The following is a 20,482-nucleotide window of genomic DNA, read 5'->3' as shown; positions in this document are numbered from 1 at the left end:
ATATTTTCATATTCTCTTTTGTAATTTAATTTCTGGTAACCAGATTTTAAACAATTGAATCACCATCTCTTCAAAATAATAACTTTTTAAAAACTGCTATGTAAAAAGCTAGTATATGCTGAAAATATAAACAGAAACAGTAAAGGTACATCCTTAACTGATCATTTAGTTAATAGTAAATAAAGAAAAGTATGCCCTTTTTCCTTAGAATCTTCCCCTTACAGATTCAATGTTTAATAACAACAGTAATAACAGCTACCATTTAGAGTGATAACTATGTGCCACCCGTTCTATTAGGTGTTTCCTGTGTATTATCTCACTTAAACTTTGCAATAATCCTCCCCAGAGTGCTAATTATACCCAATTTTAGAGACGAACAAACTGAGTCTTGCAGAGTTTACCCAATATGTTGAAATCTACATAGCTGGTAAACTGGTTCGGAACCCAGCTCTTTTGGACTCAAGAGCCTAAACTCCTAACCACTGTATATATTTTACTCTTTTTCCTATTGTAGAAAACCTGACATTTTAAAATAAGATCATTGTTTCAGTTAGGACTAGAGTTAGCCACCAATTAGAGAAAACCTCAAAATAACAATGCCTTAAACAATATAAAATTGTATTACTTTTATGTGAAAAAGCAGTCCAGATTCAGGTAATCCAGGACTGGCACAGCAGTTCCACAGTATCTCCAAGAAGCCAGATTGTTCGTTCTCATGGGTGGTTTCTAGCTTCATGTTGACTTATTGATTCCAAAGGGCTTCTGGAACTCCAGGTGTCTTCTAGTCAGGAAGGAGGGTGGATGGACAAAGCATACAACTTCCAGTGGGCCCTCTTAGGCCCCACAACAACTCCACCTGCATCTATTTTGGTAAAATGTCATCACATGTCCACAATTAGGTCTAACTGAGGTTTGAAAATGAAGTCTTTATCTTGGGTAGTAAGATACCCAAATTAAAAAAAAAAAAAAAAAGGCAAGAGTCAGTTACAATGGCAGAGGAAGGACATCCAAAAAGTCTCCCCTTCATAAAAGGAATGAAAGAACATGTAAAATGATCAGAATCAACCTTTTCAGAACTCGAGAAATTAACCCAAAGGCTTGCAGCAACCAAGGGAGGGTTTATTCAAGAAACATGGCTGAATCTTAGTAAAAACATCTAGCTTTGTGGCATTTATCTTGCCCTAGTCCCATCCACTGCTCTCCAGGTCCATCATAGTCTTGAAAAACAACAGCTAGCTTTTGCAGTGAAATCAAGAGCCTGGCAGACTCTGAGGGAGCAGAAGAGGGTCAGAACTTTTCAGAAGTCTCATTTTCAAAGGATTGCTGTTATCTGATCTGTCTGGTGATTTCCTGGAAAACACCACTTGCAAGACTACATGTATTTGACCTGACTTGGAGTTCATTCAATGAGAAAAGCCTTTTCCCTAGGAGGAGTTTGTAAAAAAAATTAATTCCAGTCAAAGGCTTAGCTTAACAGCTGCCTACAGCAGAGAATAACAGTTGTGGGAGAAAAGAAAATGTTGTCGTTAGTTGCCTGCCAGTGAGTTTCAACTCATGGCAACTTGATGCATAATAGACTAAAAGTTTGCCTCATTCTGCGCCGTCTTCAGGATCATCAGTGTGTTTGAGTCCACTGTTGTGGCTATCATGTCAATCCATCTCACTGAGGGTTCCTCTCATTTTAGCTGACCTTCTACTTTATCAGACATGTTGTCCTTTTCTAGTGATCAGTTATTCCTGATGACATGTCCAAAGTAAAGGAGTCAATCTCTCGCTTCTAAGGAGCATTCTGGCTGTATTTCTTTCACTTGATCTGCAGATTTTGGGTTTGCTAGCCCCTTGCAACCCTGAGAGCCAGCCTGACATCTGACCCAAGGACTTGAGACTTGCCATCCCCTATATATATATTTCACTGGTTTTGCTCCTCTAGAGAACCCAGACTAAGACATTCATCATGTATAAGGTACCTTTAATAAGATTAACAGCTGATTTTTCACCAGAAACCATAGAGGCCAAAAGCAGTGGTATGACATACTCAAAATGCTGAAAGAAAAGAATGTCGGACAATAATTCTATATCCAACAAAACTATCCTTCAGAAAAAGACAGGGAAATTAAGACATTCACAGATAATCAAAATCTCAGAGAATTTGTCACTATCGGACCGTCCCTACAAGAAATAAGAATGGGTATCCTTCAGGCTGACATAAAGGAACACTACGCAGTAACTTGAATCCACATGAAAAAATAAGGAGCACTGGTAAAGGTAACTGCATAGATAAATAAAAGGCAGTTTAAATGTAAAGGTTTTTTTTTGTGTGTAACTCTTTTTTTTTAATCAGATTTAAAAGACAAATGCATTAAACAATTATTGTAAATCTGCTTTGATGGGCACACAACATATAAAGATGTGATTTGTATAATAATGACAGCACAGGGGAGGGATAGTACTACATAGGAATAGTTTTAATATATCATTAAAACTGTTGATATTAATCCATAATTAGATTGTAGTAAATTAAGATGCTAACCACTATAAACGGCATACTAGAAACTATCTATTTAACACAAACGAAGGCAGTAATAGAGATATTAAGACACAAAAAAGATAGAAAACAAATACCAAAATGGCAGTCATAAATCCTATCTTTTTAGTAATTACATTAAATGTAAATGGATTGAAAGGCAGAAATTGCCAGAACGGATAAAAAACATGATCCACCTATATTCTGTCTACCTGAAGCCCTCTTAAGATTCAAAGACAGTAATAGGTTGAAAGGAAAAGGACAGACAAAACATATACCGTGCAAACAGTGACCAATACAGAGCAGAAGTGGCTACACTGATATTAGACAAAATAGACTTTAAGACAAAATCGTTACTACACATAGAGAAGGACATGTATAGTAATATAAGATTGAATCCAGTAATAAGATATAACAAATACAAACATGTATGAAGCTGAGTCATTGCCTGGGGCATCACCTGAGGCTGATGCCTTACAAGACATTGCTGAATGTTCTCAGAACACATCCTCATCACCCATTTTTGCTTCTAAACCTATAACTAGACTTAAGTTCCAGCAAGACCCAAAAGGTGAAGAACAAAGTACAACCCAGGAGAAGATACGCTACACTCCAAAAGAACTGCTTGACTTTTCTAATATGTACAAACAGAAACCTGGGGAATATGTGTGGGAATGGCTATTAAGGGGTGGAAATGGGAGTGATACCACTCACCATTATCCCTAGTGACACACTCAAAAAATTTTGGCTTCCTCTCCCCGTGACCCTATGCTCTGCAGGTGTAGAGGTCTTAGTTCTGAAGGGAAGTTATCATAGTGGTTGGTGTGATAGGTCCTGATTACCAAGAGGAAATTGGATTGATATTACATAATGGAAGTAAAGAAAAGTATGTCTGGAATACAGGAGATCCCTTAGGGTGTCTCTTAGTACTACCACTTCCTGTGGTTAAAGTCAATGGAAAACTATAGTGACCCAATTCTGACATGATTACTAATAGCCCAGGCCCTTCAGGAATGAAGGTTTGGGTCACCCCACCAAGCAAAGAACCACAACCAGCTGAGGTGCTTGCTGAGGGTAAAGGAAATATGGAATGGGTGGTAGAAGAAGGTAGTTCTAAATACCAGCTATGACCATGTGACTAGTTGCAGAAATGACAGCTGTATTTATTATAAGTATTTCTTCTTTATATGTTTGCATCAAATATTTTTGTTTTCTTCACTTATAAAACATAAAATGCAAATGGGTCTAGTGCATTTTTGGTTATACACATTAGTTGTATCATGTTACACTCAAGTATGACTTTAAAATTGTCTTTATTTAGAGATTATGTATGGTTTAAGGAGATGTGTACAGGTGTTAAGTTGACAAAGGGTGGGCTGTGATGGTTAAGGTTATGTATCAACTTGGCTGGGCCATGATTCTCAGTGGTTTGGCAGTTATGATGTAGCTGGGCAGTTATGTAATGATGTAATTTGAGAGTTATGTAATGATGTAATCAACTCCATGACGAGATCTGCTATGAGCAGGCACTCAATTGAAAGGTGGTTTTCTTGGGGGTGTGGCCCGCCTCCAGTATCTAAATGGATGTTCAAGCAAGGCTCTTGCTCTGTATCCTGCATCTGGCTCATCATCATCTGACCTCCAGTTCCTGGGAGTTGAGCTAGCAGCTTACCTGCCAATCTTGGGATTTGTCAGCCTTGCAGCCTGTGAGCCAACAGCCTGCTGTCTGACCTGCCATCTGACCTTCCAGTCTTGGGTGCATTCATCAGCTCCTGCAGCTACGTGAGTTAGTAGAAGCCTCCAGCCTGATGCCTGACCCACAGACTTGGGACTTGCCAGCCTCAACAACCACGTGAGCCATTTCCTTGAGATAAATCTCTCTCTCTGTTTTTCTCTCTCTATATATATGTATATATGTGCTTCACTGGTTTTGCTTCTCTAGAGAACCCAGCCTAAGATAGGGAGGATGTGGAGGAATTGGTAACCCTCATACGTTGCTGATAGGAATGTAAAATGGTGCTGCCACGTTGTAAAACAGTTTACCAGTTCTTCAAAGAGTTAAACGTGAATTAACGCAAAATCTGTTCATCCCAATCCTAGATATATACCCAAGAGATTTGAAAGCATATGGCCATACCAAACTTCTACATAAATATTATAGTAGCATTATTCATAATAGCCAAAAGTGAAACAACCCAACAGCCCATCAGTTGATGAATAGGTAAACAAATTGTGGTATATCCATGTAATGGAATATTACTTGTCCACAAAATGGAATGAAGTATTGATATATGATACAACTTGGATGAACCTTGGAAACATGCTAAGTGAAATAAGACAGACCAAAAGGCCACATAGTATATGATTCCATTTATATGAAATATCCAAACTAGACAAATCCATAGAGACAGAAAGTAGATTAGCAGTTGCCAGGGTCTAGGGCAACAGGATGTGACTGCTAATGGGTTTCTTTTGGGGGTTATAAAAATGTTCTAGAATCAGATAGTGGTGTGATTACATAACCTTGTGAATATACTATAAACCACTGAATTGTACATTTTAAAACGGTGGATTTCATGGTATGTGAATTATATAATAAAAAAAATCAGAGTTGCCTTAAAAATAAGGGAATAAAAACGATATGTGGAGGCAGCCAGTAGTAGTCTACCACAACCACATTCACATTTTCATACAAATTTATAATTTTATGAGCTTTGAGCATTTTTCCATTTATATTCTTATGTATAGATAAAGTAATATAACTTTATATAGTGAATAAGTTATCGTTGTGCTTCAACTGCCTTTTAGTAAACTTCTAATTCCAACTTCTGTTATCAAATTTCAGAGGTGCCATGATCAGAAATGACATATTCTATGTCCTAGCTGTACAGCTGAAAAGATAATAAAAATCATATTTAGTGACTGTTATTTATCCATTCAGCAAATTCTTATTTAGCATCTACTACGTGCAAACCCTTTTTATAGGCTCTGAGTATAATCCAAAGTCATGGTTATCTTAATGCCAGAGGAATTAACCACCTATAGATTTTCTGCGGGGACTCAGTCAGTCAATAAACATATACTTTGTACTCTTTACTGAGCATATTGCTAAATAATTCTAAAATTTCCAGAAAAATATGTGATATGGTGCCAGCATTCAATGATTGTTCAGGGTACTTGGGAAGGCAAGAAACACATGAAATAGAATGATCACTTGTGTGGCTAATATCAGACCAGAGAGGAGAGAGCATGCAGGGTGAGAAGTGGAAAACAGAGCGACCCTACCAGTAATAAGAGTCACTGAGTGGTGTGAGCAGTTAATGTGCTCAGCTGCTAACTGAAAGATTGGGTGTTTGAGTCCACCCGGAGATGCCTGAGAAGAAAGGCCTGGCTATCTGTTCTGAAAAATCAGCCATTGAAAACCCTACGGAGCACAGTTCTACTCTGACGCACACGGGGTTGCCATGAGTTGGAATTGACACCGTGGCAACTGGTGGTGTCAGTAAAGGGGAAACCAGATTCTAGAGGTTTTTACTGGCTAAGCAGATTCAAAGCCAAAGTTTAGCTTTGACACTCATAATATATACCCTCTACATATGTTAGTGAAGTGAACTAAAGAAGGGAGTACAGAATCATCATTGAAGGGATTTCGAAAAAGCATTGATATTTGAAAAAAAAAGTCATTTAAGTAGGGTTTCCTGAGTAGCGGTGTGCAGGATAGATTGGCAAGAGAACAGCCTGAAGCCTGCAGAGCAATAAGAGCTGATCTAGTGGTCCCAGTCTGGGGAAATGAAGGCTGGACTAGGGCAGTGGCCATAGAACTGGATTTAACAGAAAATTAAATTAAAACTTCAACAAAATTGGCAAGATACAAGACTAAATGAAAAGGACTAGTAAAAGTTGGCTGCGGCTTCACTGGATGACTAGGTGAATGCCAAAAAAAAAATTAAAAAAAGCAAACTCATTGCCCTTGAGTCAATTCTGACTCATAGAGACCCTATACGACAGAATAGAACTGCCGCATAGGGTTTCCAAGGCTGTAATCTTTATAGAAGCCGACTGCCACATCTTTCTCCCGCAGAGTGACTGGTGGGTTTGAATTGCTGACCTTTTGGAGAGCAGCAGAGCGCTTAACCACTGTGCCACCAGAGCTCCTCTAGGAGAATGCTAACACTTTCAAACTTTCTTAGCCATTCTGACTTCCTATTTTTATCTTCCTGGTTTGTCTGTCAACTGTTTGCCAGGGGCATCACTACTTCTGCTCTTACAAGTATGATTGTCCTCATTCGTTGTCCTCTCCACTGTCACCACCATTCTTAGATACTAACCTGTATGGCTACTCAACATAAACATTTATGCTACAGATGCACTGCTAGAAATACAATAGCAATTTAGGTAAGCCAAATCTCATTTATCCACTCTGATATTTACTGAGCCCGTACAAGGTACCAATGGCTTTTCTAATTTCCTTAACCTCATACTTAACCTTTGAAAAAGTCAGAAGAATAATTATCATGTCAAATATAAATGAATAAATGTAGGCTTAGGTGAATATTTTGTTATTTCCCAAGAATACATAATAAGTAGAAAAGTGTATAATAAGGCTTATTTTTTCTATCTGCTAATCCGGTCATCTTTCCATTAATGCAAGCTGCTTCTTCAGTTAGCGGATCTGAAATCTAGACAGATCTAAAGCTGACTCATTTCAGCGTTTTATGTCCTTGTTTCTTCCTGTTGAGATGTGACTAGCAGATTTGGAGGAACTTAGCAAAGAATAAAATTTCTGTAATAAACAGTAGAATTTATTGTCAGATGCAAAATAAGAAGAGATCACTGCCTTCAGGATATAGAACATCCACTTGTATTTCTAAGACCACATCTTCCAGAGAGTAGCTATAAGAAAAGCCTGTGTGATTTTTCTCTCCAACTCTAGACTAGAGGATTTAGTATGCACCATGGAGTTTTGAGGCGTTTCCAAATTTTCCACAATGTGTGTGTAGCATAAAAAAAGATGTTAGTGGCAATAGCAGCACTATTAATTATAAGAATTGCAAAAGAAGCTATTTTCTGTTTTCTGTCTTTTAACAAAGTTTTGGTAGTACATTAGAGAACGCCTTTACCAAATATTAATTGTGATTCAAAAGTGACTTTCAACAGCCTAATAACATTTAATTGACTGATCAGTTAAGACAAGCCTTTAGGAGTCACCTAAATAATTTCTCATGGTCTTGATGGCATTTACTGAAGAGACAGTTACAGAGGAATTCTCCAGTGAGATATCGATTTATAGCAGGTTTACACATGTAGTCCCGAGGTGCCCTTTATATCAATAGTTTTAGCTTTGCAAAGTTTCAAAGTGGAATGGAAGCCCTTCTGTAGATAGCAGCATATCAGAAGGTTAGGTTATGTGTGTATGTCTCCGTGTATAACACTACAGGCATGCCCACACTTATATACATACACACATACAAATATGTGTGCATGTATTTATATATTCATATGTATGATACGTGTGTATAAATTAAGGTTGCAAATGTATTAAGTTTGCTATATGTATTATTGTTGTTGTTGCAAACGTACAAGTTTGCAATATACATTATTGTGTTGTTGGGTTCCGTCGAATAGATTAGCGACCCCGTGTGACTGCCCCATAGGGTTTTCTTGGCTATAATCTTTATGGGAGCAGATCGCCAGGTCTTTCTCCCACGGAGCTTCTGGATGGGTTTGAACTGCCGACCTTTTGGTTAACAACAGAGTGCTTAACTCTTACGCCACCAGGGTTCCTTGCATATATGCATACATGTATGCATATACAAATATGTGTGTGTGTGTATATATGCATGCAGATGCATATTTTTGTGCCTGTATAGACAATCAGTTAAGTGCTCAACTACTAATCGAAAAGTTAGATGTTCAAACCCACCCACTGGTGCCTTGAAGAAAGGCCTGAAAATCTACTGCCAAAAGCTCACAGCCTTAACAACCCTAAAAGTTCCACTCTGTCACCTGGGGTCACTATGAATCGGAATTGACTCAGTATCAAATGGTTTGTTTTGGTTATGATGCAAGCAATCAGAATATATGTATAAGAACAACCTCCTCAAGCTTTGTTATTTATGAATATATATATATATACACATTATAAAGCAGGATATATATATATACACACACACATTATAAAGCAGGATATATATATATATAGAGAGAGAGACCTATATATATATTTGTTGTTGGTGCCATTAAGTTGATTCTGACACATAGTGATCCCCTGTGACAGACGAGAACTGCCCCATAGGGTTTTGACGACCATGGATTAGCAAGAGATACAATGACAGAAATAATAGATAAACTCCTTTTGCCAAAATTTAACAGAATGTGAGAGTGAAACGATAGAGAGAAATCATGTCAAAGAAAGAGAGGTTCAAAGAGGAGAAGAGAGAGTGGCTGAAGCACATGACAAAGTAGCTGGGAGTTTTAAGAACAAGAACAACTACGATTCAACCTGAAATTGTTTGCATTCTTGTGATTAAACAATCTCACCTCTAATGTCTCCCAAAACATTCAGTATAGTTTAGTATGCATTTAAAAACTTTGAGAAAGTGGGCTGTTTTGTTTTTGTATTTTGCTGTTTTTTGTATTTTTGTGTAATGAAGAAGTGGGTTCTGTTCCATCAATTTGGAGGAGGTAAAGGAACAACCTCAAACATGGACACCTCAGTGGAGGTAAGAGTCTGAAGCAGAAATGCACTGAGAGTGTAAACCCCTGGGGATTCACAGAAATACTGGGGTTTGCAGTATGAAAAAGAATGGGAATTCCAGATTCAAGGACTACTTTCACAGTATTAAGAGAAGTGTTATGGAACCTTCCATCCAATCAATTATGATAGTACAAATCAGGGTGAAGATTGCAGGGACAGGAAAACTAAAGTCAGGCTCCTGAGACAAAGACAGAAACCAGAGTCAGAAAGAAACTTAGATGTCCAGGGATTTGGAGCATGGTATGGTGAGTTGCTATGTCTCCTCCTCAAGTTGGCCAGGGATGAAAGCTCAGCCAGCTTCGATACTTTGGAGCAGACAGCTTATCAGATGTACCTTAGTTCCAAAGACTCTCTGAGAATCAAAGGAGAAAATGAGGCATTGATTTGTTCCCAGTGGAAGATATAACTTGGAAGGAAAACAATTTTGGGGGGATTAAACATCTTAGGACCAGGTATTAAACTAGAGTAGGAGAGCTATGACTGTTATAAGCAAGCATAATAATTTCAATGATTTCCTAAGCATTCATACGTGTTTGCCACTATTATTAACCCCAAATGATACTATCATTGTCCGCATCTTGCAGATAAGGAAACAGAAGTTGCAAGTGTTTGCATACTTGCCCATAGCTCCACAGTGGACAAGGGATAATATTAGGTGTTGAACCCAGGCAATTCAACTGCTGGGCTGTAAGTCCCTCTACTCAACATCTGGACCAGAAAAATCTGTAGTTCCTGGTCAGCAGTGGTGTGGAAAAGACTGCTGTTGTTAGCTGTTGTCATGTTATCCCCCAGTTCTTGTTGACCCCATGCTCAACGGGATCAGACCTTTGTGATCCATAGGGTTTTCATTAGCTGAATTTTTGGAAATCAATCACCAGGTATTTCTTCCTAGTCCATCTTAGTCTGGAAGTTCTGCTGAAGCCTGTTCAGTGTCATAGCAACACGCAAGCCTCCTCTGAAATACAGGTGGTAGCTGCGCTTGAGGTGCGTTGGCTGGAAATCGGATCTGGGTCTCCCACATGGAACGCAAGAATTATACCACTGAACCACAAATACCTCATGGGAAAGTCTTGGACCTAGGAAATTAGATCATGTAGACAACCTCTGAAAAGAAGGAAAAAAAGTCAGCACTTGCATCCCAGATGGAGAATAAGGACAGTGTTGGAGCTCCACTCCCTTGCAATTAACACATAATGGCGTCCATCTAACACTTTATAGGAAGGTGGGTCTGGTAGTCAGAATGCTGGTCCTAGTCCCCAGAATTTATAAATACATTACCTTATATGGGAAAAGGAATTTAGCACATGTGATTAAGCTTCCTTGAGATAGGAAGATTATCCTGGATTATCTGAATGGGTCCTCTCAAATCACATAAATCCTTAAACGTGGAGCACCTTTCCAGGCTGTGATCCGAGAGAGATGATATGACAATGGATGAAGGTCAGAGAGATGGCTGAATGAGAAAGATTTGACACCCTGTTTCTGGTTCCAAGACGTAGGGAACTATGTATAAGAACTAGAGAGAGACCTCCAGAGACTAAGGAAGGGCTGAGCTGACAGTTAGCAAGGAAATGAGGACCTCAGTTCTATGACCACATGGAACTCAATTCTGTCAACACGAATGAGGAGGAAACAGATTCTCTCCTACAGCATCCAGAAAGGAACATCACTTGCCGACACCTTGGCCTGAGGAGACCTGTATCGGACTTCTAATGTACAAAACTGCACGATAATAAATTTATGTTGTTCATTTCACAAGTTTGTGGTAATCAGTTACAGCAGCAATAGAAAATTAATAAAATGGTAGATTATGAAATTTAGGAAAACTCCGAGTCTTCACAACTCTTTAGACAGGGAACTCCTCAGACAAGGAGCTATATGGGGGATCTCTGCTCGTCCACCTCAAGGCCCTGAGCATTATGAATGCCAAGGTCAGATTGATCCATTTGTGTCTGTAACCCGGAGAGCTGAGCGGCTTTTAGGGGGGTGGGTTTGATACCAATAGACATGGGACATCAGTTTTAGCTTCATGCCTCAAAATATATTGAAGATTTTTGAGAATCCTATTGAGGAGATTTATGCTGTACAAATTTAAAACTTGTGACACAAATAAATTTGTTCCCATATGCTCCCTTCTCTCTCTGGGGAAATTTTACTTAAAAAAAGTAACTGCTGAACTTGTCACATTTATCGCATTTGATTTACACACCACAATGTTATAAATATGATCCTGCAGGTTATCAAGGTTCTGAGATTAACCCGTCTTAGTCCAAGGTATTTGGTCTCTAGGGTAGAGCCACAGAACTGTATCAGAATAAAGCAGTAAATTTGGGGGTGAAAATATAATGCACAGTTCTGGTGCTTTCTTTGAGGATAAGAAACTTTTAACTTTTATATGTGACTTGGGGTGAGACAAGATGCATTTATCCAAAATGGATGAATCGAAGAGAATATAGAATTTAGCTCAAACAAGAGGCTTCCATACAATGGATGAGCTAGTGATGGAGAACCCGTGAATGTGTTCAGAACTATAACAAATGTTAAGCCGATGATGAAACACATTTAACAAGCAATGTAGAAACAACAGTCTGTCTGTTCAACACATTAGTTTACTGAAGAAAGAGGTTAAAGAGTGAATAATGTTGTGTGTCCAGCATCCTTGATAAGAGGCATGAAGGGAATATTAAAAAAAAAAAAGTCTAGCAACTACCAAGAGGGGGCTAGACAGAGGTAAAGAAATGGGGAAGTAAGATAGGATATGGTTTTAAAGAAGGATGAAAAGGCAGAAAACAGAATATGACTAAGAAAGGAAAAAAAAAATGATTCCACAAAATATGCTTGGTGAGAAATTATTCAACTATGTAAGAAAAATATCATTGTGGGGAAAAAGCAGGTCAAACAGTCCTAAGACAGACTACAAAGAGCCAGAAAATACAATTCTCAAGAATAATGGTATTTAATTCCCGTATGATTACCATACTATCAGTACAAAAGTCAGAAATATTTTCAAGGAAAAAAATTACTAATATTTACATACTAGGCATATTTTAAATTTTTAATATTGCTTATGTTTATATATATAAACAAATGTTTGTATGACTCTCTTATATATTCTTAATAGATTTGTAGTTATATAAATTACATAAATATTAAGTATATTTACAGGTAAACATATATTATTCTGAATAATATCATGCTTTGTGCCAGGCTCTTTACATTCATAAGGATGTTGTTCCAGAAAAAAACACTAAGTTTCAGAGAAATCAAATGACTGACTCAACATTTTATCCCAAGTTAACAATACAGACAGGATTCCCATCAGCCCCAAATCTGTCTGCCATTAAAGCCCAGACTCATTCTCTTACAACAGTTCTTCACTTGACTCAATTCTGGGTACAAATAATTGCTTTTTTCCTTCAATAATGACTTTAAGTCATTGATTAGGTGTTATCTAGTTCTTCCTCCTGACTTCCCTATTCCTTCAGCAGTTCTATCACATTCCTAGTTACTCAGACTTATAAACTCAGCATCAATTTTAGTTCATCATCTTACTCATCCTTGGGTACTAAATAATGTTGATTCTACTTTTAAACAATCTTTAAAATTCATATTTCTATCCTTACTATCTCTCCCCTGGATTACATTTAAATAGCATCTAAGCTGAGTTCCTCTCCACCAAGTCTTTCTACACGAACCTGCCATGTCCTTGGCCACCATATTATTTTCATGAATCAGAGCACTACCCACCATTCCCAGGTTCAAACACTTCATGACTGCTAGATGCTGTTTAATTGAGCACAAACCTCTCATTCTGGTTCCAAGCCCTCCACAACAGTGCCAATTATAACTCCCAGCATTTCTTCTACTATTTTCCCCACAGCCCTAAATTCTAGCCAAACGAGCCCTTTTATCCCTCACTGTTCCAAAAATATACCCTCATGCTTTTCTGCCTCTAAACCTTTGCTTGAGGTTTTCTTTGCTCAGAATTACAACAGTTGACCTTTTTAATTTAAAAAAAAAAAAAAATTCCTATACTTGAAGACCTATGTTAAGTACTGCTTCTTTCTCAAGAACTTTTAACCACAATATTTAATCCTTGCCTCAAAATTTTTGGAAATGATTTTCTGTGTTGCATTATAGATATTTGGTATTTCTCTTAAGCTCTCTACTCAATTGTAAGCTGCCATATATTCCTCATCTTTATGTCTCCTTCAACAGCAAACAGAGTCTAGCAAACGTACAATACTTTATAAGTGTTCGCTAAATTGAACTCAGTGAACTCTTGCCAATAACTAAAACTGAAACTCTTTTAACTGATATATTTCAAAGTGATTAGAAAAGATCTTTTAAAAAACCAGCACCATGTTTACGTGTAATCTTAACTGTTCAAGAGGTTACCCAGGAATGACTTGAAAATATCAACTGAAAGTTTCTCATGCAACCAAACACTTTGCTGTTCTCAAAGACATTTTGCAACACAATTAGTTCACTACTTATTAGAATATCACACCCACAGGAACAATCATTGTTTCAGACCTTTATGCAATAGAAGTCTGAAAAAGAATCATATGCCATAAACAAGTAGACACCAGAAGAAATAGACCACTTGATGTTGTGAGCTTCATCACTTCCAACCAGCTCAGACTAAAATAAGTATGTTTCTTATGATTCACAGTAGAAGAATCTCAATGGACTTAACTTTAGAAGGACATACTGTGTCTAATACAGCTGCTCGGAGGCTGGGCCCAAAGAGCTATCCTTGATCGACCTTTTGGGCCCTGAATCAATAACAGGCCCAGACTTTGTTAGGAATCCTAAACTGCTTTTACTGCATCAAAAGCCCAACAAATACAAAGCTATCTATCTATGCCAAAACACCCATTGCCATCAAGCTGATTCTGACTCATGGCATCCCTGTAAGACAGAGTAGAACTGTCCCCTAGGGTTTCCAAGGAGCGGCTGGTAGGGCTGGTAGATTCAAACTGTCGACCTTTTGGTTAGTAGCTGGATGCTTAACCACTGTACCACCAGAGTTCCTCTATCCATCCATACATGTATAATCTTTTGTGAGTCAATATAATAATACTGTTATATACATATATCAATATATATTGAGCTCTTGCTTGGAACCAGACTCTATTCTAAGCATTTTACATATGTCAAATCTCGCAACAGTTATGAAAGGCAGCACCGTTATTATTCCTCTTTTATAGATGAAGAAATAAAGGCTCAGGATGCTTAAGTAATTGCCCTCAAGTTTATGCAGCTATTAAGTGCTGGGCTGGGATTTGAATCCTGGAAAATCTCCAACAGATCCAATAGTTTTAACCATGCCATGACCTACAATCAGAGCAAGATTTTGCTTTCTTTGAGGAAGTCGAGGAGGTCTCTGGAAGGAAGCTACCCTGTTTCTAGGAGGGACCTATATGGGATTATTTACTAAATAGGTAAAGACCTAGGTGTTTTCATTAATGCACATAAGAATAGACAACTTGCTATGTTCCCATCAAACACCCCAGTAGCTCTGTGGGAGAAAAGACTTGGCAATTTGCTCCTGTAAAGATTACAGCCTAGGACACCTTATGGGGCAGCGCTACTCTGTCACATAGGGTTGTTATGAGTCGGAATCTACTCAACGGCACACAACAACACATAAACCATAGCATCGTCCTCAGCAGAGTTTAAGAGAAAGGAACCGGCTTAGGTTCTTCAGTACCCTTTGCCGTTGAGTCGATTCCAACTCATAGCAACCCTATAGGACAGAGTAGCACTGCCCCACAGAGTTTCCAAGGAGGGCCTGGTGGATTTGCACTGCCAACCTTTTGGTTAGCAGCTGTAGCACTTAACCACTACACCATCAAGGTTTCCAGTTCTTTGGTAGGGGAGTTTTATCCAGTGATAATCATAACCAGTTTCACTCATTGAAGGCTGCGTCTCACCTCTTATTTTTCCAACTGAAATAACAATAAAGCCCTGAAAAAATGTATTAAGAACTCATGATATTGAAGAGGCCTTGCCAGAGGCAGTAAAAGCCAGAGAAGCCAGATAACAGTTGGATTTTGAATGAAATACTAGATGACACGTAGCTTTCATTCCAAAGGACTACCCTTAATAACACTGCAGCTTCTGGGACTAAGTTAAAATAACAAATTGTGGCACTCAATACGTTTAAAGGGTTGAGCCGCAGCCTTCACAGGGTAAACAAACCACATAGAAGCACCTGTGCCCCTCCAAATGATCTATATGACTATTTTCCCCATTGTCAAAACAGTTTGCATATTAAGTATTCTCACTATATGCTCTTGCTTCTCTGGTGCCAAGGAAAAACCTTTTTGTTTTAAACTCATTGTTGATCTCTATGTTAGTGTTGGGTATCTTATTCTTAGCTCCAATGTGGGCAAAATAAGTTGCTATTTTTTTTCCTACAAATTTGCCAAACCGTGGTTGGAATGCATTTACGTTCTCCTTTTACTAACGGAGTTCCTGCACCGTTCACAATGTTCTGACTGAGGCTCTTGGCCTTAAGTAAATGACATGTTTATGTGAAACTGGTAAAGAGGTTAGGGTGTTCCCTATGAAGAAATATTTTGACCCTCTTCAATATGAGAGCCCAAATCATTTCCTTAAAAATGTGCAAGAGAAATGAATTTATTTTCACTCCACCCTTACAAAAATAGCAAGTTTCACAGCAGCTCACAACTTCAGGCAGCTAAAACAATACAAAAGCAATCTCTTCTAAGTGACTGTGTGCCTATTTACTTCTCCCTGGTTACGTTTTTCTGGTTTACACTTCTGTGTCCGAAGTATGAAAGGCAAATCAGAATTCAAAGACATAACCTACCTCTCCTGAATTTGGGAAAATAATACCCCCCACCCCCCGTTTCCTAGGTAAAAATAAAATACAAACTACAATATGCTAATGTTCTGAGTAACGTTCTTGACTGGGGTATGAAAGTTCAGAGAAAGAATTCCATTTGTGAAGAAATTGGAAAATTCCGTCTGTAATAGGGAACTCAAACAGAAGTAAGTGAGATTAATAATTAAGTGAATGAATTCTACCAATATTATCCATTTACCTTTGGACTCTAGGGGGAAAAAAAGTATAATAAATAATTCCCGAATTGACTAGAAAAAGATAAGACCTTTGTCGATTGTCGTAACTTTTTACCTGATCGCTAGCCGAAGAGAAGTCCGTCCCTACCCTTCACTCCCAGGTAACAAGGCAGAAATCTCAGGAATCGAGTGCCTACCGCCATTCCCAGCGGTGCTGGTTTATACCTGCCCGCATGGATCACAAGAAAGGAGACAGTGCCTCCCCCTTACCTCCACAGGTCTTTCCGTCATAGGTCTCGCACACCCACTCGTGGCACTCACAGAGGGGCCCGAAGTACATGCCTGGCTCGGTCACGTGACAGATGCAGACTCCGCAGTCACACCGGCCCCGCCCGTGGCACAGAGCGCTCCCCGGAGACTGCCCGGATGCACGGCAGCGGCGCTCTGACTCTGCCCTGGACAGCCTGCAGGCAGCACCGGACCAGCTTCTGCATGGGGAGACAAATACCATACCCAGGCCATGTTTAAGGCAAGGACTCTGCCCCGTCTGCTCTGAACCCACGGTTCCTCCCCTATTTCCACCCCAAATGGGCACTTTGAACGCCCTGATAGAAAGTCTGAGTCCCCTCATTTCTCTGGGGGCCGAGCTTCCTGTAGAAAGGACTATATTTTCCCAGGCAACAGGCACCACCCACCTGTGTCACCTCAGAAATGACCATGACCCAAAATGTCTATAAGCAAAACTCTGTTGTTAGGTGCCACCAAGTTGATTTCAACTCATGGTGACCCCCAGCGACAGAGTAGAACTACCACATGGGGTTTTCTAGGCCATAATCTTTATGGGATGGAGTCTTGGTGGCACAGTGGTTAAGGGCTCTGCTGGTAAAGGCAAGATCCTTGGAAAGTTCAGTGGTTCAACCTACCAGCCTCTTTGCGGGAGAAAGACGTGGCAGTCTATTTCCATAAAGATTTACAGCCTTGGAAATGCTATGGGCAGTTCTACTTTGTCCTGTAGGTTAACTGTGAGTCAGGACTGACTCCATGGCAATAGATTTGGTTGGGTTTGGTTTGGCTTAATTTTTAGGGGAGCAGGTTGCCAGGTCTTTCTCTCATAGAGCTTCTGGGTGAGTTTGAACCTCCAACCCTTCCGTTTGCAGCTGAGAGCTTAACCATCACGCCACCAGGGCTCCTTGAGCATCTGGAAATAAGACTATCTTTTAAGTGGGCAGAGGTGATCCAAACCTGCCCCTTGGTGATTTGTCACTGAATCATATATGTGCATTTAAATTAAATACAAGTTAATCCAAACGATGACACTTGGCTGACCTATATTTTCAGTTCACTTAAAAAATGTCCCATTGCTACTCGTGGCCGGGGGCCAGTTATATTATGAAAAAGAAGAGATGAATATATAGAAAGACCTATGCAAATTGTGGTAGCATAGGGCATATTTTTGTTCTAATTTTCACTAAGAAATTCTTACAAACTAGAGTTTGAAAAAGTTTAGCTATTGTGAAGTAATTCAAAGTCTCTTTCAAAATGTAATACAGATCCGTTTTGATGCTAGTGGAAAGGAGAAATAATATTGCCTTATGAGTCAGAATCGACTAGACAGCAACGGGTTTGTTTTTTTTTTTTTTGGTTTCTAGTCTATAAGAATTTCAAGTACACATAGAACCACCTTCAACTCATGGCAGTAACTCCTGAAAAAACTATTTGCATAGGAGGAAATTATGTATTCATTTAATCATTATATTCTTCTGAAGAGAAAGTACAAGGACAGAGATTAAACAACACACAGTGTAGATATAAGGAAAGGGATAGGAACAGGTTGAAAACGCTTTATTCGGGGTCCAACTTAGTAACTGCTTTTGGCTTGCAGCAGCCATCCTGCAAGTTTGAGCCCCACCACGCACAGCAACTGTTGGGCACGTCTGTCTTAAAGAATAGCAAACCAAACTTACCTCAGAGATGGCGAGAAGCTTTGAGGAACAGCTGTCAGCCCAGCGAGGAGAAGGGAAGACGCCAGCAGCAAGAAGTTCCTGAAGCCTGGGGGAAGCATGCTGAGCTCTGGGGCTGTGGAGGGCGACCTGTGCGTCTGCAAGGTGGGGCTGAGGAGGGAGGTGGTGGGAGGGAGGGGTGCCACTCGCAGATGGCCAGGCAGACAGACCTACAGACACCCAGGCTTTCAGGTCCAGAGCTGTGCTCGGAGCTGCAAGTGCTTTGATGAGCTGCCTGTGAGGATTTGGGCAGCGGCACGGCTCTGGGCGGGGTGCTGGTGCCAAACCCCTCCAGTGGAGAGTCTAGGCAGGGAAGTAATTAGAAACAGTTGTACAAGCAGATGGTTTGTTTTGACATCAGACAGTATCCTGTTCACAGATTTGAGAAAATCGTTTCTTTCTTCAAGTACAGGCCCCAGAAATATTTGATGAGAGACCGCTTGAGAGAACTGATATCAAAGAGAGCGTTAAATAAACCCGAAGAGGGAAAGCGGAAGGGGACTGCCATGCCCGTCATCGTTAATTCCATGACCCTAGGTAAGGAATTCCTTTCACCACATGCTTCTTAAGAAGATGCGCTATTTGGGATGGGAGCTGTGGGGGGCAAGCAAACCTGGCAAATATAAATTTTTCTATTACTTTTTTTTTTTTCTATTTCCCCCTTGTTTTTAACTATGGGTCTTCCATCTCTTAAGTTTTTAAAAAGTGTTTTGTGGTTCTCGTTGCTCAGGCCAATAGCTTATCACACTGGATTTTTTCTTGACTTGGACAGTTTTAAATTGTAGTTGTCCTAAATTCACCCCACTCTCCCCCGTGTATGAAATACGAAGAAAAGGAGAAGCATTTTCTATCCAAAGAAACTGTTTATAGTGTGAATTGCCCTGAATCAGTGTCACTTTTTAAGCACCTACTATGTGCCAGTCACTTAGAATATTTATCTGTAATTGTGACATAGGGTTGCTGTAAGTCTGAACCAACTCAGCTGCAGTGGGTTTGGTTTTTGGTTTCATTTGTTCATTTAACAACCGTGGGTTGAGCATTTACCTGGTGCCAGGCCTCTGAGTTCAGTTGGCTAGTAAGACACTAATCAAAATAAATACACAAACATAAAAGAATACACTGTTATAAATGCAATAAAAAAGGAGGGCAGTTATTTCCAGAGCAGACAGAGACAACTAATACAATCAAAGTGGTGATATTTGAGCTAATTCTGGAAGATGGATAAAAAAGAATTGGATGGAAAAGGAGAGGAGCAGTGGAAGAAAGTGGGAAGGCATTGTTATTTCATTTTTAAAGACAAAGAAACTGAGATCAGAGAGGTAAACTGACTTGCTTAAGTTCTCACAGGAAGCTGAAGTGGTATTTCAGCTTAAATCCATAGGACCCCGAAGTCCACACAATGTTTCTTACACTGTGTGGTCTTCTGGGAAAAGTGCATAGACCCTTACATGGAAGAGAGGAACACATTTTTCCTTTGTCCTCAGAAAAGCATGTTAGATGCAATGATTCCTCATGAAATAGAACCATCCAAGCTTTGATTGATGAGGGTGTGTGTAGTTCTGAGAGGTCCTGTGGCCTTAAAATCAAAGATGGACTATAACAGGATGGAATTGCTCCCCTCATGTACATGGACAGCTATAAGGGCAAAGACTATCCCTAACATTTGCCAGCTGGGGCAAGAGGGCAGATAAAGGTCCTTTAAACACTGTTGTTGTTGTTAGGTGCCATTGACTCGTTTGACTCATAGCGACCTTTTGGTTAGCAGATGAACTCTTAACCACTACGCCACTAGGGCTCCCCTCTAAATACAGCCCACCCATTTTCTCTTCCTACTCCAGTCTCTATCTGTAATAGGAGGGACTTTGCATAGTGTACATTTGTGTGGCCACTTCAGCCAATACAGCTAAGCCTCTTCCGAGTGGTTGACCCAGGTGTGAACACACTGGTAGGGGGGTCTGCCATCAAGACAACAGACTAGGGACAAGTGCTCACATGTTGGGAGTGGTAATGGAGGATGTCTGAGCAGAGAAATCCAGGGTCCTTAGTACCTAGAGTGTGTTTTAGAAGGAAGACTCTGGGTTGGCAGGGTCCATGGATCCAGTGAACTATCCAATCTGTGGGAAGGGGTGAGGCTGGAAGAGGGCCAGA

The 20,482-nt window shown here is 39.7% G+C and overlaps 1 protein-coding gene across 4 annotated transcripts in view; it reads right to left on the bottom strand.

Annotated features, from left to right (window-relative positions):
- The window catches only part of ITGBL1 (integrin subunit beta like 1), a 311,082-nt gene extending 292,445 nt beyond the window's left edge, over positions 1–18,637 (bottom strand). For all 4 annotated transcript variants that reach the window (XM_004384168.1, XM_004384167.1, XM_023738528.1 and 1 more), the window contains exons 1-2: positions 18,299–18,637; positions 16,605–16,822 (exon numbers count right to left, since the gene is read on the bottom strand). In XM_004384168.1, coding sequence (XP_004384225.1) covers positions 16,605–16,822; positions 18,299–18,396 — 316 coding nt within the window. In that variant the 5' untranslated portion in view covers positions 18,397–18,637. The remainder of the gene's footprint in view (positions 1–16,604; positions 16,823–18,298) is intronic.
- Between the last annotated feature and the right edge of the window lie 1,845 nt (positions 18,638–20,482).

Source organism: Trichechus manatus, unplaced genomic scaffold (genome assembly GCF_000243295.1).
Source record: "Trichechus manatus latirostris isolate Lorelei unplaced genomic scaffold, TriManLat1.0 scaffold00118, whole genome shotgun sequence".
Taxonomy (NCBI): domain Eukaryota; kingdom Metazoa; phylum Chordata; class Mammalia; order Sirenia; family Trichechidae; genus Trichechus; species Trichechus manatus.
Note: the sequence above shows the minus strand (reverse complement) of the source record. Positions and strands in the feature narration are given on the sequence as shown.